General features: G+C 39.6%; 2 protein-coding genes across 14 annotated transcripts in view; one reads left to right on the top strand and one right to left on the bottom strand.

Moving 5' to 3' along the window:
• The window catches only part of GANC (glucosidase alpha, neutral C), a 76710-nt gene extending 60909 nt beyond the window's left edge, over positions 1 to 15801 (bottom strand). For all 6 annotated transcript variants that reach the window (XR_003428196.1, XM_027084014.1, XM_027084015.1 and 3 more), the window contains exons 1-4: positions 14925 to 15801; positions 11964 to 12026; positions 10338 to 10446; positions 5326 to 5453 (exon numbers count right to left, since the gene is read on the bottom strand). Coding sequence is in view for 5 of the 6 variants with exons in the window: in XM_027084014.1 (XP_026939815.1) it covers positions 5326 to 5453; positions 10338 to 10446; positions 11964 to 12026; positions 14925 to 14953 (329 nt within the window). In the remaining variant the exon portion in view is untranslated. The remainder of the gene's footprint in view (positions 1 to 5325; positions 5454 to 10337; positions 10447 to 11963; positions 12027 to 14924) is intronic.
• A 34-nt stretch (positions 15802 to 15835) lies between these two features.
• The window catches only part of TMEM87A (transmembrane protein 87A), a 43834-nt gene continuing 33824 nt past the window's right edge, over positions 15836 to 25845 (top strand). For 2 of the 8 annotated variants that reach the window (XR_003428197.1, XM_027084029.1), the window contains exons 1-4: positions 15989 to 16161; positions 17448 to 17508; positions 20442 to 20527; positions 23812 to 23925. Coding sequence is in view for 6 of the 8 variants with exons in the window: in XM_027084029.1 (XP_026939830.1) it covers positions 16018 to 16161; positions 17448 to 17508; positions 20442 to 20527; positions 23812 to 23925 (405 nt within the window). In the remaining 2 variants the exon portion in view is untranslated. Of the gene's footprint in view, positions 16162 to 17447; positions 17509 to 20441; positions 20528 to 23811; positions 23926 to 25845 lie in introns of all 8 variants that reach the window. The other 6 variants (XM_027084028.1, XM_027084027.1, XR_003428198.1 and 3 more) reach the window with 6 other exon arrangements.

The raw sequence follows: 25845 nt of genomic DNA, 5'->3' as shown, positions 1-25845 counted from the left end.
TCAAAATGGATTAAAGACCTAAATGTAAGGCCAGACACTACAAAACTCTTAGAGGAAAACATAGGCAGAACACTCTATGACATAACTCACAGCAAGATCCTTTTTGATCCACCTCCTAGAGGAATGGAAATAAAATAAAAAATAAACAAATGGGACCTAATGAAACTTAAAAGCTTTTGCACAGCAAAGGAAACCGTAAACAAGACGAAAAGACAATCTGCAGAATGGGAGAAAATATTTGCAAACAAAGCAACTGACAAAGGATTAATTTCCAAAATATACAAGCAGCTCATGCAGCTCAATATCAGAAAAACAAACAATCCAAAAATGGGTGGAACACCCAAATAGACATTTCTCCAAAGTAGACATCAGATTGCCAACAAACACATGAAAAGATGCTGAACATCACTAATCATTAGAGAAGTGCAAACCAAAACTACAATGAGGTATCACCTCACACTGGCCAGAATGGCCTTCATCAAAAAATCTAGAAACAATAAGTGCTGGAGAGGGTGTGGATAAAAGGGAACCCTCTTGCACTGTTGGTGGGAATGTAAATTGATACAACCACTATGGAGAACAGTATGGAGGTTCCTTAAAAAACTAAAAATAGAACTACCATACGACACAGCAATCCCACTACTGGGCATATACCCTAAGAAAACCATAATTCAAAAAGATACATGTACCACAATGTTCATTGCAGCACTATTTACAGTAGCCAGGACATGGAAACAACCTAAATGTCCATCAACAGATGAATGGATAAAGAAGATGTGGCACATATATACAGTGGAATATTACTCAGCCATAAAAAGGAATGAAATTGAATTATTTGTAATGAGGTGGATGGACCTAGAGTCTGTCATACGGAGTGATGTAAGTCAGAAAGAGAAAAACAAATACCGTATGCTAATGCACATATATGGAATCTAAAAGAACAGTACTGATGAACCTAGTGGCAGGGCAGGAATAAAGACGCAGACATAGAGAATGGACTTGAGGACACAGGAGCAAGGGGAAGCTGGGACGAAGTATGAGAGCAGCATTGACGTATATACACTACCAAATGTAAAATAGATGGCTAGTGGGAAGCTGCTGCATAGCACAGGGAGATCAGCTCAGTGCTTTTTGATGACCTAGAGGGGTGGAATAGGGAGGATGGGAGGGAAGCTCAAGAGTGAGGGGATATGGGGATATATGTATACATGTAGCTGATTCACTTTGTTGTACAGCAGAAACTAACAACACAACATTGTAAAGCAATTATCCTCCAATAAAGATATAAAAATAAAAAAATAAAATCCCTAGGTCTAGATATTTTTCTAGTGCATAGTCACCCTGGTCACAGGCCTCTTTAGGGAGGATTAGGAGGGATAGTTTATGATCTTATATATCTTTACAACCTCCTCCATGGATTCTAGGCCTGCCCCTCAAGCAAGATGCTTTGGGTTCTGGAAATTAACTTTGTAGTTTGAGAGGTTGTGTCTCACTGTTCATCAAACTTAAATAGAGTTCTTTTGATTATTCTGTCAAGTAGGACTCTAGTCCATCTATTTCAGCCTAATGGACCCCCTGACGTATCATGCACTGCCCTGAGGCTTGAGCCATTTTGAGTACCACACAGGCCCTGTTATGGAAACACGTCTACCTTGTCTCTCACAACTAAATGCTGCTACTTTGACTCTGCTACCTAGAGTCTCATCATTTCCACTGAAATCAGGGAGCCCATTTTAATGGTACCATTCCCACCATTATCTCTAGCTCAGAAAAGACATTCACTCACTATAATGCTTTCCAAGTGTTCCCTCACTAATGTATTTCTCAATGAAGGAAGTATCTTTTGGATCCTTTGGAGAACAGACTTAGGGGCTAGATGCATATGACATATCCACTTCAACATTTTTATCTCCCTAAGTCTATGAATCATTTCTTCTACACAGCACCAAGGAATTTCTGGTATCTCAGCTTCATTCAGCACAGTCCATAGCTGAGTTCAAGTTATACTTAACCAAGCAAATAATTAGAACCATTTTCAGCTGTCTAAGCTAGCATATTAAATCTGGATTCTCTGGTACCTGTACCCATGTCAGTAAATTTAGCATGATCCTAAAATTATGGTCCTTCCTTCTGGTCTAGAAGTCCCTCAGAAATCATTTCCATGCATATTTCCCAGATTTTTGCCAGTATAAAATCTTACAATTCTTTAGGTGTGTAAGCCTTTTCCTCCTGGGTTTGACTGTAATTGGCTCCCTAGGCATGTTGGGGTCTGACTTGATAGTGGGTCTGGAGGCAGTGAAGAGTGGTAAGGGTGAAGCACAGGGAGCACTGGAATCCCCTGGCACAGTATATTTCAGGTGAGGTTAACACGGGGTGTCCAAGCAGGTGAGATCAGCCTTATCAGATGGAGGAGAAGGAGCTGCTTCTGCTGAACTGGGAGGCTCAGTGGAATTTTGAAGTTTGGGACTCATGGTTATCCAAATCTTCCCAAATGTTGCTATTCAATTTTGGGGAGTCCTACCTTTTCACAGCGATGCCCTAAATTCATAGCCCTGATGAAGCTGTGAATTCAACTTACGCTCTAATTCAGCAGACCACAGAATCTAACTCTGTATCTAATTTTCAGCTACGAGGACTCTGTAGATATGACTTTTAGGATTGTCACAGAAATCTGTTAGGTTTCTGACAATTTAAAAGCCTGAAACTGCTGTTTTCTTTAAGTTCTTCAGTGAAATTAATAGCAGCCAGGCCACCTCAGAGTTTTGAATTTTGTATGGCAATCATGCTATGCTATGGCCCCACCACTTGGTTTGCCAGAGCCATGCTTTCAATAGGCACTCTATTTAAGGCAACCACAAGTAGTAATTTGACTGTCACAGAATGCCGTGGTTTATTGCTAGTCGTACTAATTTGCTAGAGCTTCCATAACAAAATACCACAGACTGGGTGGCTTAAACATCAGAAATTTATTTTCTCACAATTCTGGAGGCTGGAAATCCTAGATCAAAGTGTCAGCCGGTTTGGTTTCTTCTGAGGCTTTTCTTCTTGGCTTGCAGATGGCCATCTTCTTGCTGTGTCCTCACATGGCCTCACATGGCCATCCCTCTGTGTTATCTGTATCCTCATCTCCTCCTCTTACAAGACACCAGTCATACTGGATTAGGGCCCACCCTAATGACCCTATTTTAACTTAATTACCTGTTCAAAGGCTCTGTCTCGGAATAGTCACATTCTGAGGTATGGGGGGTTAGGGCTTCAACATATGAGTCTGGTTGGGGAGGGTAGTATTCAGCCCAAAACATTAATATCTCACCGCCTAATGAAAACCAGGTCCTCACTGCCTTCAAATCCAAGTAGATCAGCTAACTAAGCTCAGATTTCCATCCTTGAGGGTCTGTTGCTTATACTCATTCTGATATCAATGACTGTGTTAACCAAAACTCAACTGCAGATAACAGAAACAACTCTGGCTATTTTAAGCAGAAAGTAAATGACTTAATATGGAGGAATTATTAGCTTACAACATTATGGAAGGTTTGAGGTAGCAGGTTCCTGGCTGAGTGTCCAGTAATGACTCCTAGAACAATACTGCATAATTGCAGGCCAACAGAACTTCTCTCTTAGCTGGAATCAGGAAGCTGGGTAATCAGAAGTCAAAGTGGCAACTGGTGGGCTCCAGGATCATGCCAACTTAGCTGCAATCCAGAGACTGGGAAACCACTGCCCTAACTAGTGGCTCTAGAGTCATTCTATAACTGCTGATGCACACCAGCAAAATGGGAGACTCAATTCTGAAATCAAGATAACTGTAAGTGCATCTGATTGGTGGAACCTGAATTACATCAGAAACTAGCTATATGGGAGTCTGGGAAATGGAGAAATGTAGTTTTTAGTTATTACAGTAGCCAAAGGTCCTCTAGAAAAAGGCTGAAATAGAGGCAAAACTAATATACCACATTTACTACACAATGCTAATATTACCCTGACTCCAAAACCTGGCAAAGATAGCACAGAAAAACTATAGACTAATGTTACTTATGAACACAGATGTAAAAATGTTAAAGGTCTACTAGTAAAATGAATCGTCCAGGAGAGTAAAAAATAATGTAATGTGACCAAGAGGAAATACACACACACACACACACACACACACACACACACTCTCTCTCTCTCTCTCTCATTTGCCAAACTGCAAAGCTATGAGAATAGTCCCTTTTTAATTCTTATTTCCTAAGTTCTTAGCCTATAGTAGTGGCTCAGTGATATATTTTAAATTTATGATAGTTCTAGCATAGCTAAATTAATTTCTCCTTATAATTTATTAGCTTTTTTTTGGCTGTGTCAGGTCTTAACTGCAACACGCAGGATCTTTGTTATGGCATGTGGGCTCTTTCGTTGCGGTGCACAGGCTCTTCGTTGCAGCACGCGAACTTCTCTCTAGTTGCCGTGTGTGGGCTCCAGAGAGCATGGGCTCTGTGTTGCAGCGTGGAGGCTTAGCTGCCCTGCAGCATGTGGGGTCTTAGTTCTCTGACCAAGGATAGAACCTGCGTCCCCTGCATTGGAAGGCGGATTCTTTACCACAGGACCACCAGGGAAGTCCCATAATTTATTAAGTTTTTATTAGATTTTCATGGAAAAAATAATCTACATAAAACTATGATAATGATGTAGTGAAAATTAAAGCATCTGGCATAATCTTATATTCCCTTAGTGACATGATATAAAGAAAATAACAAACCAACAGACAGAACCAAGTTAAAATATCACCGGAAAATGTGCTGAGAACTGATGCAGATTCTGCAGGTACATGAAAAATGCTTTAATCCCCAAAGATTTTTTTTCCACCTAGAAACTGATCATTAATTTATCTCTGACTCTAAGACAGATTATATGTTAGACTTCTGAGACTGCTGTTAATTAAAAGTGAGTCAGTCTAACTGTATAAATTACTGTAAGCATGGGAGTTTTGCTAGTACATTGGATCTCTGGAGCCCTGCTGTTCATCTGAGTGAGTCAATTAAACAGGTCTCCTGCTTGCTCCCAAAGTCTGGCTGATAAACCGCTTACTTTGTCAGGAGGAGAGAAGATCAGAAGCTCTGCTTCTCCCCATTAATAAGTGCTGATGAGTCAAATGGTGGAGGAAGAGAGTACAGAATGGATAGCATCAAAATGGATAAATTTATCCCCAAATAACTAAAAACTAACTCTGCCAATGGTTGTATCTTTGAAGAAACAAAATAAGAGACTCATACAAAAGCTGCTACTCAAGGTATGATAGAAGAATATATTGAGGGTGTATCCAAGGTAACGTGTTTCTTGGCTTACCTTACAGTGCTTGGCTTGCTTGTGAGGACATCAGGAACTTCATACCTGGGTTTCAAGGGTGTTTCTTCATTGATTTTAAGCCTGAAAATATTTCCCTCTATACCATAAACTTCAGCCAGGAGAGGAACCTGGGAACACACACGCGATTAGTTTCAACAGATTACCCAGGTCAGTTCTACAAATTATGATAATTAGAAAACTATGTTTAAATTATTATAGGCCAAGCAAATTGGAGAACAATGGCAATCATGAAGGAAAGCCTTTCCAATCTATATGTACTTGCTTGGCTCTATCTGTAGTAGAAACAAACATCTCCTATGTGTTCTATGGTTAGGCAAACATATAATTGTCCAGACCAGGACTGTTAAGAGTGAGAGGGCTCTCTATTAATAACGATAGTGGATGACAGGCATAAACTGAAACTGCCCTTGGAAAATTGGGACATGTGGCCCACTGTATCTATGATACATATCTAAGATATGTACAGGTATCTTAAGAATAAGTGTTTGGTGTTAAAACTAGAGTAACTGGATTCCAGTTGAACGAAAGATGAAGGGTAACAAGGACAATTAGCCTGTCCAGGTATGCTTCTGATTGCTTGGCCAGTTCCCCAATAAGCTGCCTGTTCCTGGACATTTCTGCAGAAACAGTCCTGGTTAACAAGTAGTAGTTGTTCCTCATCTGTTGAGGAGGTGGCTGGTTGGGCAAAGTCCCATTGCTTAGATGAAGACGCAAGGGATAACTTCATGGAGGTGCTCAGAGATATCCCTGCATCCTTGGAGAAGCTGCCAGAAGTGTTGCCACCAGTGAAAACTTGCAAACAGGCTGCAAAATAAACATTTTGCCAAATAGTTCATCCATGTCATGAAAAAGCATAAAAATTAGCAATATAAAGTAGGTCAAAGACGTAGGTCTGTTCAAATAGCCTTGCTAGCAGTGCTTTTTAGGTACACTCAGAAGATAGCATAAATTTCCCTGCTCTGGTGTCACAAGACTAGATCTTCTCTTTTTCTCAATCCAGGTCAAATTTTGACTGGAGGTAAAAAATTGATAGTAGTAGGAAAAAAAGAGGTCTAAAAAAGCAGTCAACACTTTACTGATAACTCCTTTAAGATTATTTTCTGGAAGCTTCTTTATCAAATATCTGATTATTTTGTCATAAGAAATAGGACCCTATGTGAGAAAACTTAGGGATCTGAACCTGCAACCAGCTTTTCTTCAAAGCCTAGATGTCCTGACCTAGAGGCAACACACAGGGCAACACTTCAGTTTGTTTTGTAACATTACTGTGTCCCAGGAACATCATGTTTGCTATGGACTGAATTGTCCATTGTCATTTTCCCCCCTCCCCAAAGCTTCCCCATTCTCCAACCCTTCAATTCATATGTTGAAGCCCTAACCCTCAATGTGATGGCACCTGGAGATGGGGCCTTGGGAGGTGTTTAGGTTTTGATGAGGTCATGAGGGTGGAGTCATGATGGGATTACTGCCTTTACAGGAAGAGACCAGAGAGTTAGCTGTCTCTCCATCATGTGAATATACAGTTGACCCTTGAACAGAGATTTGAACAGCATGGGTCCACTTATACATGGATTTTTTTTCAATAAATACTTACTATAGTACCATACAATCCTTGGTTGGTTGAATCTGTGGATGTGGAACCATGTATACTGAGGGCTGACTGTGAAGTCATACTTGGATTTTCCACTGCTAACCCCTGCGTTGTTCAAGGGTCAACTGTACACTAAGGAGGTGACAGTCTACAGGGCAGGAAGTGGGACCTTGATCTAGGACTTCCCAGACTCCAGAACTGTGAGAAATAAAGGTTTGTTAAGACACCCAGTTTATGTTATAGCAGTGTGAGCTCACTAAGACAACGGTGAATGAAACTTGGTTCTGTTTCCTGGTTGCTTATTAAGTAGCAGGTTGGGAGAAGGGAATTGGGAAGAAGGATTTCAAAAATTAACAACAGGGCTTCCCTGGTGGCGCAGTGGTTGAGAGTCCACCTGCCGATGCAGGGGACACGGGTTCGTGCCCCGGTCCGGGAAGATCCCACATGCCACAGAGTGGCTGGGCCCGTGAGCCATGGCCGCTGAGCCTGCGCGTCCGGAGCCTGTGCTCTGCAGCGGGAGAGGCCACAACAGTGAGAGGCCCGTGTACCGCAAAAAAGAAAAAAAAAAAAATTAACAACAAAGCCTGACAACAAAATTATTGCTTTAAGAGTTTTAATGGTGTGAGGGCAGGTAGGCACTAAGAATGCTGGGTTTGTCAGAATCTGCCTCATCAGTGAAATCTGAGAACTGCAGCTGTGAGCTGAATATGATCCTCTTAGACTTTGGGCTCTGTCTCTCTGAACCTGAAATAAAAAGCTATCATTCTAAATAAGTGGATGTACGTGGCTTTTTAAAAATCTCCAGACCATATCCATACCATATCCTACTGTGAAATCTCCCATGAAACACCCATCTCATCCCAGAAAAAACCTCTAATGGAGGCTCCTTGACTATGCAGTGAGCAGGATACAAGGTTCAGACAACTTTAGAAATTACTGTTTGGATCTTTGTTGTCCCTATCAAACTGATAGAGGGCACGAAGCCTTAAGTCCCTATTAGTCATCTCAACTCCAAGTGACAAGGAGGACATTAAAATGACATTCAGTTCAGAATTTTAGGGTGACCTCCCAAAACATACATTGCATGCATTTGCCTGACATCAGAGCATGCAGATTCCCTGTGCAGCACTGTTATTTCCAACACCTGAACATTGTGTCTGTTCCAAGGGGACCTCAAAGTTCTCAGTCTTGGGAGCCACGTTGCTGACATCCTGGATCACTTGCCCTTGCTCGTCCGGCTCCTCAGCTCCCTTCTGAGCCATGTGCTGTCTTGCGCTGAGCTCCCGTGGGTCCTCCTGGACTGTGGCTTCTTTTCCTTTGAAGGCATCCATAGCTGGTGGGCTCTGGTTCTGGCACCTGACCTGAACAGCATTGTCCCTCATATTTTCAGGATCCAAAGAGCGGTGTGTACAGAAAAACTGACCTATAGTCTTGTAAAAGGCAGTGTGAGAGGCTCTACCACTAACTTCACTGGTATGGAGCTGCATCGAGAAGTTGCATTTTGGCCCACACTGGTATTCCGAGTGCCTCATTTACTCTGCCTCGGCATGTGTCATCACGACAGTGGATTGTTCAGGTGCTCAACAGACTGAGCCTCCCCAAGGACAGAAAGGGACTGTCCCTGACCATGGGACAGCTATAACTCTCTGGGGCTAGACACATCAGAGGCAAGAAGGAAAAAGAGCAAATGACAGGAAAAATGAGAAAGGAAGGGAACTGACTGCTGGTATTAAAGGCCTACCGACTCCTGGAAGGTCTCTGGTGGACTCCTTGCATTTCCTGGAGCCAGCTGCTTCTGCTGACCCTGAATAGAGGGGTTTGGCGGGGTATTGGGCTATTAGACCACATGCAAATGACGGGTGGCTCTCTAGGAAAGAAATTAATGCTGCCCCATGTTTTCCCATGAACAGCTTTCAAACTTGGCTACAAAAGGATGTAAAGTTTGGGAGACCTGCATCAGTACTCTACCATGAGCTGTGAACTCAAAGGTTGCACAGATGCCAAGCAAGGAGGGAAATTCCTCCAGAAAAAAATGAGTGGTGTTAAGAAGCAGCACTAGGTTTTGAAGAAAGGCTAACCATCCCTTCAGTGTAGTTAAGAGAAAAGAACTAAGTGTGCTGCTACCACAACTACATCCTTAAGTAACCATAAGTTGGGAAAAAGGGATGGGGATAGAGAACACAAACTATTGATATGATTCTAGCCCCTATTTTGAATTCAGGTAAGAAAGCTATGTTAGAGAATTCTACATCTTTGAAGTGACTAAAATCTCTAAAACTTCATATGGAAGGTAGCCTTCCTCACTGTGCCATTGCTCCTCCTGCCTGGGAATAAAGTTGAGCCTCCCGACGAAGTTAGAGACCTTACAAATGTTACACAGAATGCCCTGATGTTGTGGGGCAGTGTTTGCTCTGTCTTCTCCGAGAAGATTCCTCAGTGTAATGTTATACGGAGCTCTACGGTAGTCACAAGATCTCTCACAATGCTGCAGTGAAAGTGGGGATGTCTTCTCAGTCTGCTTGCCAGAACTGGGATTTGTTAGTGAGCTGATGGAATTACTATCTAAGCTGTTATGGGACTAGACTGCATGTCTTTACCTATGTCCTTCAGCGAATTACCAATTAAACCAGATTGGTCTGGGAGGCCTTAGAAGCTTAGGACACCTTTCAAAGACAGGGGAGGATGTGAAGTGAGGGTCAGGTTGGAAGCATCAACTACTTGTGCATAACCACACTTCCTAGCCCGGCCCACAGCACTTCCTCTGTGACTGGCCCATCTGAAGTAGTGTGAAAATTTGACAGATGAGAAAAAGCACTTAGGATACTGCTCTAATCCTTTTAGCATGTAACAACTATGGTGATCTGTTAGTGAAGCAGCCTAGGGGTGGGAACATCTGTGACTTATTCAACTGCATAGACCATTGTTCCTCTTGCCCACTCACATTTTGAGGTTTGGACATTCCCTGAATCTGTACCTTGCTTGAGGTATGTTGTATAATAGTGATAAAAAGAGCATGGGTGCGTGACAGAGTCTACAGTCACAGGTGAAAATTCTGGTTACTAGCTATGACTTTGAGCAAGTGGCTTTTTAGACTTCAATTTCCTTATCTGAAAATTAGGGACAATGCAATGTACCTCTTAGATGATTCTGAAGATTAATTAATAGGAAATAACATTCGCAAAACATCTAAGAAAGCATCTGATACAAGGCAATCTATATGTTGATAGTCATATTACTTTTAAAGTAGCATTGTGTAGATATTAAAAAGATGGCATTACTTCTCTCACAAAGTTTGTTTTTGAAGCATACATAGTTTAATTAGCCTTTGTGGAAATTTACTTCATTCAACCCAAATAAATATAGAAACAAATAATTCTCTGTAGAAAATACTTTTTCTCACCTTAGCTGCTTCATTGATGATTTGGAACCTGGTGCTCTCTTTGCCTTCTGTGACTGAGTCTAGTAATGCCCAATAGGTAGACTTCTTGGAGAGCCGCTGTTTCTGACGCCTACAGATTTGGAGTATACAGACGTCTGAGAATGATTTGTGATTCTCAGCCTCCAAAAGACTATATTACCATGTGGAAGTCATTAAAATTCACTTCAATAGTAGGTGAACTGGGCACAAGCAGTATATTAGTACTCCAATAAAGCACTAAGAGGAGTATCAATAATTTAGAGAGCTAAGAAAATTAATAAGCAGAGTGCTAATGCAATTAATAAAATAATAAGAAGAGTACTAATAAAATTGTTCCCCATAACACTACTCAAGGATGGTATTTTGTCCCCTTTATTGAGAAGGTGGGGCAGTTTTCATAGATGACACATATTAGCTTGTTGATGTCCCTCCCTCTTTCCATGAAATGTATACTTTAATTGAAACTTAATAAATTTTAGTGGAAATCCAATATAATCCAGTGGTTTGTCAAGGTGACCAGGAGTTCACTATAGAATTCCCTCTAAGGTACCTGTTCAGAATTAAAATGATATGATTTTCTTTCTCTAGAGTTGTGTGTATAAATTAGAAAGTTGTATGATATAATTTTTGGTGATTTCAGTTTCAGGACCACATAAAGGTAGACACTCAAAAAAATTTTAAAGAAATATTTTTTGAGGCTCTGGGGAAATAGGCAATCATATAGTGGTGATGGGAGTGCAAAATGACACAATCTCTATGGAGGGATATCTGGTAATAGTTAAAATTTCAAATACATTTACTCTTTGACCTAGTAATCCCACTCCTGGAAATTCATCCTACAAATATACCTGCGTGTGTAGGAAATGACATATGTATAGCTTTTCACTGTGGCAGTGATGTTACAGCAAGACTGAAAACAACCCAAGGGTCTAGCAATAGGAGAGTGAATACATTATAATTTACCCAATGGAATACCATACAGCTATGAAAAAGAGGACAATTTCCATATACTCATACAGAGCTCTTCAGAATAAATTATGAAGCAGAAAAAAAGATGTATACAACAGTGTATATAGAAAGCTACTTGGCCTAAGAATGGTGGTGATATAAGAATATGTGCATTCACAAAAAGAAATACTGGAAAGATAAATAAGAAATTAATAAATCTGGTTACTTACAGGGAAAGATGTTGAATGGGGTGGAAGGGGACAAGAGAGTAAGTAACATTTTTCAATGTGTATCTTTTTATATTATTTGATTTTTGAACCATGTAAAAGTATTATTTCTTCAAAGATTCAAAATTTTAACGTTAGTTGAAAAACACTTTGACTTTTAAAATACCTGTTTATTAACACAGTAATGTTAATTATAATGTATAAGTATACAATATAATTAATTATAATTAATAACATATTAATAATAAAATGATACAGGAGTTAAGCTAGAGTAGTAAAGGTGAATTTCTCCTGTCAATAAATTATTTAATCACTGAATTTCCTAATCGACTCTTTCCTCAGAAAGTCTATCAGTTCTCAAAAATTTAATAAACATCAATTTTGAAATATTTTCAGAACTATTCTATCTAGGTCATATACTTCCTCTTCTTACCTGTAGAAAGCAATCTTGCTGCAGTCTTTGAAAATGTTTTTATCCACAGCTTCATCTTCAACGCTAATAAAAAGACATTTTAAGAAACTTATTTTATATAGGGTTTGTGAATCCAAATTTTGTACTTTCTCTAACTATAATATAAATCATGGGACATAAATCATTGTGATGCAAAATTGTGTCATGGCCATAACACAATAATGTGTTTGCTGCAGAACAACATCCTTTTGTAAACCACCCATGGTAAACAACAAAACATGAAGTTCTGGGATTGCTCAGAAAGCAACAGAAAAAGAGTACTGTCACTTATGAGAAAGGGTTCTTTAAAATGAATGACTGAAGGCTATGGCTACAACAATAAAATCTGAAGGAGTAAAAACAAAAAGCCCCAAACCGGACCAACAAAAACAACCCTCCCACCTACTTATTCAACAAAATATTTTCAGAACTTTCTTGCTGAGTGTTGGGCTCTGAAGAAGATAAGAAGTACTGTGTCTGAGTTTTCTTTGACAGCCTAACCAACATCACAAATCAACCTGACAAATGATATAACAGAGGTATGTACGAGGTGCTAGAATAAGGATAGAAACAGAGAAGGAAAATCCTTTGCTTTTTAAGATGATGCTGATAATCTAGGGGCCAATGTTTTTTATTTCTTATTTATTTTTAACATCTTTATTCGAGTATAATTGCTTTACAATGGTGTGTTAGTTTCTGCTTTATAACAAAGTGAATCAGTTATACATATACATATGTCCCCATATCTCTTCCCTCTTGCATCGCCCTTCCTCCCACCCTCCCTATCCCACCCCTCTAGGTGGTCACAAAGCACAGAGCTTATCTCCCTCTGCTATGCGGCTGCTTCCCACTAGCTATTTTACGTTTGGTAGTGTATATATGTCCATGCCACTCTCTCACTTTGTCCCAGCTTACCCTTCCCCCTCCCCGTATCCTCAAGTCAATTCTCTAGTAGGTCTGCATCTTTATTCCCATCTTGCCCCTAGGTTCTTCTGAACATTTTTTTCCTTTTCTTTTCTTTTTCTTTAGATTCCATATATATGTGTTAGCATACGGTATTTGTTTTTCTCTTTCTGACTTACTTCACTCTGTATGGCAGACTCTAGGTCCATCCACCTCACTACAAGTAACTCAGTTTCGTTTCTTTTTATGGCTGAGTAATATTCCACTGTATATATGTGCCACATCTTCTTTATCCATTCATCTGTTGATGGACATTTAGGTTGGTTCCATGTCCTGGCTATTGTAAATAGTGCTGCAGTGAACATTGGGGTGCATGTGTCTTTTTGAATTATGGTTTTCTCAGGGTATATGCCCAGTAGTGGGATTGCTGGGTCATATGGTAGTTCTATTTTTAGTTTTTTAAGGAAACTCCATACTGTTTTCCATAGTGGTTGTATCAATTTACATTCCCACCGACAGTGCAGGAGGGTTCCCTTTTCACTATACTCTTTCCAGGATTTATTGTTTCTAGATTTTATGATAATGGCCATTCTGACCAGCATGAGGTGATACCTCATCGTAGTTTTGATTTGTATTTCTCTAATAATTAGTGATGGTGAGCATCTTTTCATGTGCCTCTTGGCCATCTGTATATCTTCCTTGGTGAAATGTCTATTTAGGTCTTCTGCCCATTTTTTAACTGGATTGTTTTTTTGATATTGAACTCCATGAGCTGTTTGTACATTTTGGAGATTAATCCTTTGTCTGTTGTTTCATTTGCAAATATTTTCTCCCATTCTGAGGGTTGTCTTTTTGTCTTGTTCATGGTTTCCCTTGCTGTGCAAAAGCTTTTAATTAAGTCCCATTTGTTTATTTTTGTTTTTATTTCTGTTACTCTAGGAGGTAGGTCAAAAAAGATCTTACTGTGGTTTATGTCAAAGATCTTTCCAGTTTTGAAGAATAAACTCTGGAATGATATAGGAAGAGATGTACTTAGCTGAACCTGGAAAGCAACCTGTTTGAAATTCATGTGTTAAGAGTTCTAATCACAGGGCTTCCCTGGTGGCGTAGTGGTTAAGAATCCATCTGCCAATGCAGGGAACACGGGTTTGAGCCCTGGTATGGGAAGATCCCACATGCCGTGGAGCAACTAAGCTTGTGCACCACAACTATTGAGCCTGTGCTCTAGAGCCCACGAGCCACAACTACCAAGCCCGCGTGCCACAACTACTGAAGCCCACACCGCTAGGGCCGTGCTCCACAACAAGAGAAGCCACTGCAATGAGAAGCCCGCGCACCGCAACAAATAGCCCCCGCTCACCACAACTAGAGAAAGCCCGTGCGCAGCAACGAAGACCCAACACAGCCAAAAATAAATTTATAAGATAAATAAATAAAATACCACCATGTTAACGTTAAAAAAAAAGAGTTCTGATAACAATTCTTCCGGTTTTGTTAACCATCCTTCAAGTATTTCATGAGAGGCTATTAATATCAATTAATTCCGTGGAGAATTGAGAAGGCTAGAGATTGAGTCCACAAATATAAAATATGCAAATAAGACATGCAATCAAACAATCAATAAAGTCTTCAGGGTCTTCCCTGGTGGTGCAGTGGTTAGGAATCTGCCTGCTAATGCAGGGGATACAGGTTTCAGCCTGTGTGCCGCGGAGCAACTAAGCCCATGCGCCACAACTACTGAGCCTGCGCTCTAGAGCCCGCGAGCCACAACTACTGAAGCCCGCGCGCCTAGAGCCTGTGCTCTACAACAAAGGAAGCCATCTCAACGAGAAGTCCGCGCACGGCAACAGAGTAGCCCCAGCTCCCCGCAACTAGAGAAAAGCCGCACGCAGCAATGAAGACCCAACGCAGCCAAAAATAAATAAATAAAATTTATAAAAAAATAAAGTCTTCAAAGCCAGAATGTTGTTTTCAGGTACTATCTATCCCCTGCTTCCGTGGGCCCTGGGGTCAGTCCCTGCTGGACCACTGGGCCTTTACCTGATTTCCTCTTTCTCAGCTGCGTCCATGGCTTCCCAGTCACTTCACAGGCTCCCAGATCTCAGGCCAAGGCCCCAAGCGATCTTTTAGATTGTCAGTCTTTCTAAATAACCGCCAGCACTTCACCACCATCAAGTTTCTGGGACTTTCATGTCCTTAAGGAGTGACAAATTGACACTTGCTCCCGGGATTTCCAGGCCCAGATAAGGGTTTCTACAGAGATTGATCTGGCAAATTTTTCTTGGTTCTGAGTAGCTGATGAGGAACTGCCTTCATTAGAAACTGAAAAGGTTTTTGCATCCGAGGAGGCGTGTACTCAAAGAGCCCTAGAGGATGCAGACCAAGGGCGTGACAACGAGGAAGTACCGACACGCCCTGCGTGATTAGGGCGAAGCTTCTGCAGATCTACCTCAGTGACTGTCACGCCACGGATACTGAAAACTGACCCACTCTCTCCTGTATTTTAGTTTTGAGTAGGAAGTGCCGGCGGGGTTGTTGCTGGAGGTTGATGTTCTCCGACCAAACTCTACATCATACTCTTCACGGATAGAAGGGTCTTTTAAAAGGGGTTGTCTACTACATTACTCCGTTTAGGAAGGCTTATACTCCACCACCGCCAAACTCCAGTCTTTGCTTAAATACCTCCGGAAACCGAGTACTCACTACTACACGCTAAACAGGCAGCCAGACTTACGGCTTTCCCAGACTTTTGGCCCCAGCGTCTGACTCAAACGATGAGGGACTGGGGCGAATGGGAGGAGGAGAGAGCCAAACGCCACATGGGGTTCTTCCCTGGTCCCCAAACCCTTTAAGGGAGAGAGAAGAGCCAACAGACTCGGCTGGTAACTTTTGCAGATCATCCTAACACTCCAAGGTGACCAGGTTACGGCAGGAAGACGCCTGCGCAGTAGGTCCAAAGCCTCATACGAAGCCTGACAACTGCCTGAGGGCGGGGCCGCTGAGTCGCTAAACAAACAAGCCACCAGAGGTTTTGAGGACCCGGATTATCCCGCCCCCAGAGAGGAGCCGGAAGAGGGCGGGACGAACCGGAAGAAGGTGAAATGCTTTCGGTAGGCACTCCACGGCTGTGAAGATGGCGGCGGCTGCGTGGCTTCAGGTGCTGCCTGTCATTCTTCTTCTCCTGGGGGCTCAGACGTCCCCATTGTCGCTTTTCAGTGTAGGACCGGCACCCGTCGCTGCTGCCGACCGATCCAAGTGGCACATTCCGATACCGTCGGTGAGTGGTCACTTCAGGAGCAACTGAGCCCGGAGGAGCAAGGGGTGGGGCTACGGTAGCCCAAGGGGTCCATGAAGGTTCCACTAAAGTCCGCTTCCAAAGGGGTGGGATTGCCGGGAGTGTCTGTGTAGCTGCTTAACCGGGACTCACCTCCCTGGAGCGGGAAGCTGTACGCTTCTTTGGGTAAATTAGCAGGAATGTCAGGGTCAATTCAGGAGCGGAGAGTGGCGGTGGAGCGGTTTCTTATCAGCAAAGGCAGAGAACTTTCATTGTCTGACTGGAAACGTGTAAACTTGATGTATAGGTGGAGAGTGGTTTCTCTTTCAGCAGAAGTTTCACAGAATCTTGTGACCCCGGGTTGGATGAGAGGAATATGTAAATAGACATCTTTCTTTTTTTTTTTCTCTGCACTTTTTTGTTACTGGATAATTCTACTTACGAAGTTGGTTGATTTCATTTGGACTTTGAAATGGTTATTCTAAGCCCTGCCGTGTAATTAGGAAGCCTAGGTATTTAAAATGATGTATTCAAACGTGAGAATGTTTAAAACGGAAGAAACAGTATTCTAAAATTTCTTATGATAAGTTCGTTTTTCTTAAGGATAATTAACTGGATTGGTTGACCCTTTCTTCCCTTTACCACGTTTTTGAAACGTCGTTTGAGTAAGAGCTATAGTGCTGTGAGCCGACAAATCAGATGCTGGCTGGAAATGCCGAAAAGCATTAGTCTTATTAAAACCACGGTAGCCTTTTTGTTCTGCTGTGCTCACTGGTTGTAATGCCCAAATCTTATTTGAGCTTTTGATATGGTGAGAATTACAGCTTTTGTTAATTTGGTGACGATGTTCAGATTCTCAGTTTTAGGTATTTATTTGTTACCTGTAAAATGGTTAATAGTTAAATATGGCTGTCTGCTCATAGAATAGTTTATTTGAAGAAATGATTGGTTATTCTGGACGGTGATTAGTGAGTAAAGGGAATGAACTGATTAAGGAGGACCTTTTAGAAAGATTTAAGTTAGGTTAGGATTTCTAGCAGCCTTCCTTCTGGAGTACTTGCTTCATGGCCTGTGGAAAAAAGAAAAAACTTGTCTCTGCACCAAGCTTCAAAATCCTGCAGTTTGGATATGGTTGAATTTTACTAAAAGGAAGGATATTGATGCCTTTTTTGGTGTGTGTGTTAAGAAAACTAACGTCAACATTTTATAAATTTTAGCTTTTTATATCAGTTATATTCTTTGGGAATTAAAGTGATCTGATGCTAATTATCTCTCCTTTATCTTTGCAGGGGAAAAATTATTTTAGTTTTGGAAAGATCCTCTTCAAAAATACCACTATCTTCCTGAAATGTGAGTTTTTGCATTTCATGAAGTTTTTATTCGAGTTTTTGAGTGATCTTTAAACTTTCAAATTACCTGTTTTCTACCTCTGATGATTTACTCTCAACATAAGTTCTGAAATTTAATAGTCAAGCACTATCTAGGTATAAACCTATGTAGTGTAACTAAGGTCCTTTCACAGAATAATCTTTAGAATACTTACTTTTATGAACTTTATTTTCTTCTCTTGTTTTTCTGGTGTTAACAATATATAGTTAGACACATTGTTTTGGTTGATCGCCTCCATGGGTTTTAATCTGTTCTGAGTCATAGAGATAACTGCCGATTTTGTTTTTGTGTGCTTGTTAGATGTTTACTGGACACATGACCTAGGTTTGTCAGACCATTGGCTCTGAACAAATATGTTCAGTAAAGCTTTTGTTTGCTGAAGGAGTATTTTACCACTTGGATCTTTGGAAGAGGAAGCTCAAAGATAATTACCAGGAAATAGGGATAGTAGAACAAAACCAGTCTGTCCAGTGGGAAAACCACTGTATCTGAATCCAGAATACCCCATTGTGCATTAAAGAAAAGCTTCCTTTTATTTCTGAAACTGGCTTTATTTTTAGAGAATGAGTGATCACGGGCAGCTCCATTTCAAGATCAGGAATAAAAATCCAGATCATCCATGTGTGCTCCTATGCATATTTCTCTCTATGAAAATGCAAAGTATGTCATAGTTGGATGATTTTATTCTTTTAATCACTTAGTAGGTAGTTACTGAACACCTACTATGTATAGTGCCAGGCACTGTTTTAGACAGCAAGGAAGTGATAGAAAAGACCCTTTCTCTTATTGAGATTATAGCCTGGTGGGATGGAGGGGTTAGGTAGAATTTCTATGAAGAATGTACTGTGTCCATGAAAATACGATCTCTTGGCTGATAATTTAAGTTTGATTTAAATCAAATCTACTCTGACACGCTGGTATTTCTTGTGAGGTTGGCTTTCTAGAAAAGAAGAGCTTTTAGGGATAGCAGTATTTTGTCTTTTGAGATACCCTGACAGCCTGTATGCTATTCTGTCCTTTTATTTTGTACAGTTTCTTCTTACCTGTATTTTGTTCTAATGGTTTTTCTAGTGGTTTTTGGTCAAGCTGCATATTTTGAAGTGTCTGTGTTTCGTTGTTTTTGGAGGGTTTGAAGCTTCTTAAAATTTGCATTGTCTTTCACTTTGTTACTTCTGTGTTTTCTCATACTTACCTTGTCTCTGATTTTATGCTTTTGTGGGTATGGTATACAATAGATTTCCATGAAATTGGCAGGGCCATTTTCTTTTCTTTTCTTTTCAAGCCTAAAATTACAATTTTTCACCTACATTAAAAATGTCTGTTTTGGAGAAAGAAGTGAGATTTGCTCAAAGCTTGGAACTCCAATCCTTTCTAGAGGTAGCCACTTCTCCCTTACACCTGCACCTGGCTCATGTAAGATTCTTAGGGACTAGACCTGCCAGCCAAGGGAAGGTGAGGAATGTGGCAGGACCATTTTCATTGTCTCTTAAAGCCATTCATTTAAAGTTCTTTGTGTTTTGGGAGTTCCCTGATGGTACAGTGGTTAGAACTCCGAGCTTTCACTGCAGAGGGCCAGGGTTCAGTCCCTGGTCTGGGGACTAAGATCCCGCAAGCCTCGTGGCGTGGCCAAAAAAAAAAAATTCTATGTCTTTTAACATAAATAGTAGTATTTTTGCAGGCACATTTCCCTGCAAATCTCCTGTTAGGGCTTTGATTTAATTAATTCCTTTTCTGTTTGGTTCTTCTGAGTAGTTCATAACAAGATTGCAGTATCCTTTACAGCATATCCATACATTCTATCCAACACATCAGATTTTTGTGTATTTTAGCCTTATAAAAGCCTTATAAAAGTTGAGCTTTATAAAAGTGTGCCGCTTAAAATTAGTCTGAGAAAACCACTTAAACCAAAGAAAAGGGAAAGTTTGTAATTTTAGGTGTGCTTCTTTTAAGAACCAAAAGTAGGTTTTTAGATGCAGTCGTGTTTATCTTTGTCACATTTGCACAAAGTATGTATTTCTAGTATATTTTCCCTTCCTCAGCTGGAATCAAAGATAAAAGGAAATACTGACTTCCCCCAGGTGAGACAGTTAACAGTCATATAGTCAGGTTTACACCCCAAGTCTTCAGACTAATGCTTTGGTTCACTAGAATATTGTGCTCCAAAATATGTTGAGTGAGTTATGTGAGGCTTCTATGATTTCATGAGGTTCCTTGAGGCTTCTCTTAAGGTGAGTTTTAAAAAGAATCTAATAACTCTTTTTATCTTTGTTTTTTCTATTCCTGCCTTCCCCAGCCAGGTTTGCTTTTTGTTGATAGTTCTTTTCTATCCAATTTTGATATCTCTCAAGGTTTAAGCCATGAGGTTAATAGCCATGGAACTATTTTTGTTGCCTTGTGACATTCCTAATGTTGTTATTCCTTGACTCTTCAACTAGAATCTTTTTTAAGACTTAAGAGTCTTCAATAATTTGTTACCTTCTGTTCCCCTGTTTGGCCTAACACAGTGCCATGTATCTTTGTATACTTAAGTGCTCTGCTCAGTAAATATTTAAATGATAACAGAAGACTGATTTTAACTTAAGGCTGCTTTATCACTTCCAGGTTTTTTCCCAAGAGAGAACCAGAAATGAAGGTTTTAAGGCATAAAAATAGATACACGGTTTCAAAGGTTAAAAATCCTCAACTGCTTTTTATTTCTGTGAGCAACAATTCTTACTTTTAACTGAAGAATATCTAGTTCTTTTTAAATTTATTACTTCATTACCTTCTGTTTGGAGAAAGGATGGTCTTTGAGTATCTTAGTTTAGCAGGAAACGGGATGTGGGGTAACAGTTTAGGAAAAATGCTTTGTTTTGGGAATTATCTTTTATTCACAAAGATTTCTTCTTTTATAGTTGATGGAGAACCTTGTGATGTATCTTTGAATATAACCTGGTATCTGAAAAGTGCTGACTGTTACAATGAAATCTACAACTTCAAGGTATGGAACATAAAATTACAGACTTTTCTTAGTGTTTAGATATCATCGGGTCCCAACCTGATAGAGGAAAGAGTGTCATGTAGCTATGGAGAAGAACTGGAACTAGAATCATGCTTCCCAATATGCAGGCAAATTTATACTATCAGTTCTCAAACTTATTGGTCTCAGAACTGTGTTTACTTACTACAGACCCCAAAAAAGCCTTTATTCATGTGGGTTACTGAATTAGAAATTATAACAGAAAAATACAGAAATATTTATTAATTTGTGAAAACTATTTTTCAAAGAAACTGGGAAGAGTGGTGTTATTTTGTATTTTTGCAAATCTATTTGTTTAATATCTAGTGTAATAGAAGATAGCTGGATTCTTATACTTCCTTCACTCAGTCTATTGTGATGTGTTATTTTGGTTGAAGTGTATGCACAAAATGTGGCCTCACACAGATATGTAGTTGGAAAAGGGAATGGTGTTTTAATAGTGTTTTCAGGTAATTGTGGATATTGTTCTTTGATTCTATACCCAAACGCAATAAGTGGAGTTTCTTAAAGGTTAGTTGCAGTGTGGAATCTGAAACCATATCAGTGAACTTTTTCTGTGCTCTGTTATATTAAAATAAATTGGTATGTCTTGCACTTTGAATGGTCTTTTGCCCATGTTTGATTTGGCAGCATCTTTCATGGTCACTTAGAAAATATTGGTTGGCTGAATTATATAAACCTTCCAAATACTAATTCATTTTACAATTAATTCAAAATTACATTTGTTAATATGACCTTTCAGTCTCATCAGATACTCTGTAAGTATTGGAAACTATAAATCATGGTAAGGAACATGCAAGTTTTCCAAAATTCCAGTTTTTCCTTGAAAGCTCAAATTTTATTTATTTACTTATTTTTTAATAAAAAAATTTTTTTTCAAGGTCCAAGAAGACTTTATTATTTATTTATTTTTGGCTGCATCAGGTCTTAGTTGCGGTACGCGGGATTTTCATCGCAGCATGCAGGATCTTTTGTTGCGGTGCGAGGACTTCTCTCTAGTTGCAGTGCGCGGCCTTCTCTCTAGTCGTGGTGTGCGGGTTTTCTCTTCTCTAGTTGTGGCATGCAGGCTCCGGGGCGCCTGGGCTCTGTAGTTGTGGCATGCGGGTTCCAGAGTGCGTGGGCTCTGTAGTTTGTGACACACGGGCTCTCTAGCTGTGGCATGTGGGCTTAGTGGCCCCACAGCATGTGGGATCTTAGTTCCCCAACCGGGGATCGAACCCAAGTCCCCTGCATTGGAAGGTGGATTCTTTACCACTGAACCACTGGGGGAAGTCCCTTAAATTTTATTATTGACAATGGATGCTGTCAGTTGCCTTCTTTGACGTGACAGCCTCCCTTTGCCCATTTTCAGGAAAATATCTCCCAAATACCCAAGTCTGAATATCTGTAGTTTGTTGGTCTTTCTTTCAAGTAAATGAAAACGGTGGATAGTTTAGCTTACAAGTTAAAATAGTTGCAAAGTGCTTTGTCTTAAGACAGTCATTTATAGTATTTTGCATACTTATTTTTTTGTCTGATAGAATATTTTAAAAGGCATGTGCTCAAAGGTCCAGATTTAATGACATTAATAATTTTTACTGTTTCATCAAGGGCATTCTTACATAAAACTGGCCTTTTTTTTTTTAACTGCAAGTTTGTGACTGTGAGAGTACAATGACTACTAACTAGTACAGTTAGGTACCACTGATAGGAGGCTGCCATTTTTCGCATCATTACTTTTGCACTGTCAGTACAAGGCAAATAGATGATGATGATGATGAAGATGAAAATAATTTTGACCTGTTAAACCTCATGAAAGCATCCATGGGCCACACTTTCAGAGTTGCTATAATACACTGTATATGAGCATTGAAGATATGTAGCTCCTAGATGGATTTTTCAGGCCTTTTGCATTCTGTTTTCATCCCACTATTTGCATCATTTCTTTTCTTTTTTACATTTCCCCTACTATTCTTGAGGTTTCTTTTAAAAAAATAATAGGACTAGTCTTTAAAAAATGTCCACCATCCAGTTGGTTTTTTTAAACCTTAAGCATTTTGAATTTCTGCCCAGTATTAGGGTTTTACATTATCTTTTTTGTAGTGTTGCTGATTGTATTTTGCTTTTGTTATATAACATTGGGTAAGGTTGGTGTGATGAGGAGGACTGAAGAATTTAGAGAGAAATATTTCCAGAATATGGTTTGAAATATCATTGACCTTTTCTCCTAATCGAACACTAGTTAAATTTACATATGCTTGAAACTTGTGATAAAAACTGGTCAAGCTTATCAGATTCAGTCTTCATGGGTAGGACAACTTAAGAATGTAAAAATTATTTTGAATTGCCACAGGACAGAATTATGGAAATGACAAGCAAATAGTTGGAGGTATGAAATTAGAGCTTCGAAAAAAAGAGGGTGAGATTAGGGATGTTGGTATGGGAGAAAACTCACAGAACTGATGAAGCCAGAGAAATGATGATTGTTTTTTCATAGTATTAATAGTGGGTTGTGAATGGCTACAACAGTTTTGTGCTCTAGCTTAGAAGCACAAGTTTTTTGTTGGTGGTGGTGGTGGTGTTAATTTAGTCAAGGAACTCTTGTAAGTATATTTTCTTATAACAAAACCCTGTGGACTCTGACAGTTTCCCAGTCTTCCTAGAATTTTTAAGAGGAACTATCCTTCATGAGTCGTAGACTAGAATTCTGCACTTTAGAGTCCAATGCTATTAGATTCTTGAATACTAATATATAGTCTTTATCTGATGTTGTTAATTTTATTTATTTATTTTTTTTGTAAATTTATTTATTTTTATTTATTTATTTTTGGCTGCATTGGATCTTCGCTGCTGCGCGCGGGCTTTCTCTAGTTGTGGCGAGCGGGGGCTACTCTTTGTTGCCGTGCACAGGCTTCTCATTGTGATGGCTTTTTCTTGTTGCAGAGCACGGGCTCTAGGGCTTCAGTAGTTGTGGCACATGGGCTCAGTAGTTGTGGCTTGCAGGCTCTGGAGCACAAGCTCAGTAGTTGTGGTGCACGGGCTTGGTTGCTCTGTGGCATGTGGGATCTTCCCAGACCAGGGCTTGAACCCGCATCCCCTGCATTGGCAGGAGGATTCTTAACCACTGCGCCACCAGGGAAGCCCAAGATGTTGTTAATTTTAAAAACAGCAAATCCAAAACTATATTTGTACCAAAGGCAATCTATTTGTTTTCTTTTAAATATCTTACATAAGTTAAATACTTTGTATTTTCTCTGTTTTTCCAGGCAGAAGAAGTGGAGACATACTTGGAAAACCTTAAGGAAAAAAAAGGCTTGTCTGGGAAATATCAAACATCATCAAAATTGTTCCAAAACTGCAGTGAACTCTTTAAAACACAGGTAATATTTGATAGTAGTTGGAGGGAAATAGAAGAGGTGAATAATATGATGGCTGTATTTTTGGTGATACGCATTTCTCACTCCTCAATTCCTTCTGACAGAAGCAAGTTAGAATCATGTTCTGATAGGTACATAGTCAGCCACTTAAATATTCATCTCAAAGAGAGGATGGGCTTTCCTTTGTGTGTAAAAAGCAAAGCCCTGGGTTTTTTTATTATAGTAAAATATATATAACATAGAATTTACCGTTTTAACCATTTTTAAGTGTGCCATTCGGTTACATTAAGTACATTCACCTTGTTGTGCAACTATCAGCACTAGCCATCTCCAGAACTTTTTCATCATCTGCAGTGGTTACTTCATAACGATTAAATAATAAAAACACCCACCCCCCCTTCCACTCCCACTTCCCTGGTAACAACTATTCTACTTTCTTTCTCCGTTAATCTGACTGCTCTAGATATCTCAAAGAAGTAAAATCATACAGTATTTTTTTGGCTTCTTTAACGTAATAAAATGTTTTCAGGGTTCGTCCATATAGCATGCATCAGAATTTCATTTCTTTTTTAAGGCTGAATAATATTTCATTGTACATATATACCACATTTTCTTTATCCATTCATCCATTGATGGACTTTTGAAACCCTCATTTTTTAAACCTCTTGTCATCTCATCTAATTGATATATCCCAGAATCAACATTTTTAGATTTTCCTACTATAGACTTGAAATCAAAGGGTTGAACTTCACAACTTTTTTCGAATAAAGGGGAAGAGGTGAATAATATTGTTTATTTTATTTTATATTATTATTATTTTTTCTTGGCCGTGCTCTGTGGCTTGCGGGATCTTAGTTCCTTGACCAGGGATTGAACCTGGGCCACGGCAGTGAAAGCACCAAGTCCTAACTACTGGACTGCCAGGGAATTCCCAATATTGTGTATTTTAATTCTTATATATATGTAATCATATAAATGGGGTTTATATTATAAAATTCTCCTTTCTGAGAAGTAGAATCTGACCCCAGTTTTTTGATAGAAAAATTATGTATTTTATAGGTGTTGAAAATAGTTATTTTAGCTATAGCCTTTACTTTGTTTTACTGCATTTAAGTACTGCTTCAGATTATTTAGCACCTTTCCTTGAAGAGGCAAGTTCATGGAAAGTTAGGTTTTCTGTCTACTTACTAGAAGTAAAGTTTATTGATAAGAAGTCTTTTACTTAATAATTATTAATTGATGAGCAAATGAAGTCATTGTAATTGAACTACAAGGGTTGTGTTCTTGTCATACTGTAGATTTTATGACCTCGGATAAAAAGAAAATAGCTTTAAAATAGTGGAAGTATGGTAGAAAAAGAAAGCTAGGCACAATGTGATATTGAGTAGGGGGTTTTCTGTTGGTTTTCCAAATTTATTCCCCAGGCTAGGAGGATTGGTTGGCCTTTCTTGGATTTGATTGTGGAAAGTTACCTGTTGTATATTGTTGCCCAAGGTTCACTACTTTTAGATCTGTTATCAGCTTTCCAGGGTTTTGGCATAAACCCCTCTTCATAAGGTTTCCTCCTCCAGTCTAATGTAGAATTGAAATACATGTCCTAATTACTCAGGAAGGATAATGCCTCCTTTGCTGATAACTGGTAAGAAAGGTAATTAGTGGAGGTTTTTTTTACAGGCATGGCATGTGTTGTGATGGAAGGAGCAGTGGACCTCAGAGTTAGGAATCTTAGGTTCAGATCCCATTTCTGCATCTAAAGCTTTATAGCTTTGAGCCACATTTTCCTCATGTGTAGAAATTCAGGGAACTATGACATCCATTTATCCTACTCGTATGTTTTCTGTCTAAGGTTTTGTCAAGAATGACAATATCTGTAATCTTATAGAAAAATTGAGTGGCCAGTTTGGTTTGATACTATTTTTTAGT

Source organism: Aethalodelphis obliquidens, unplaced genomic scaffold (assembly GCF_003676395.1).
Source record: "Aethalodelphis obliquidens isolate GAN/ISIS:26980383/991018 unplaced genomic scaffold, ASM367639v1 scaffold51, whole genome shotgun sequence".
Lineage (NCBI taxonomy): Eukaryota > Metazoa > Chordata > Mammalia > Artiodactyla > Delphinidae > Aethalodelphis > Aethalodelphis obliquidens.
This window is presented reverse-complemented; position numbering and strand designations above follow the sequence as displayed.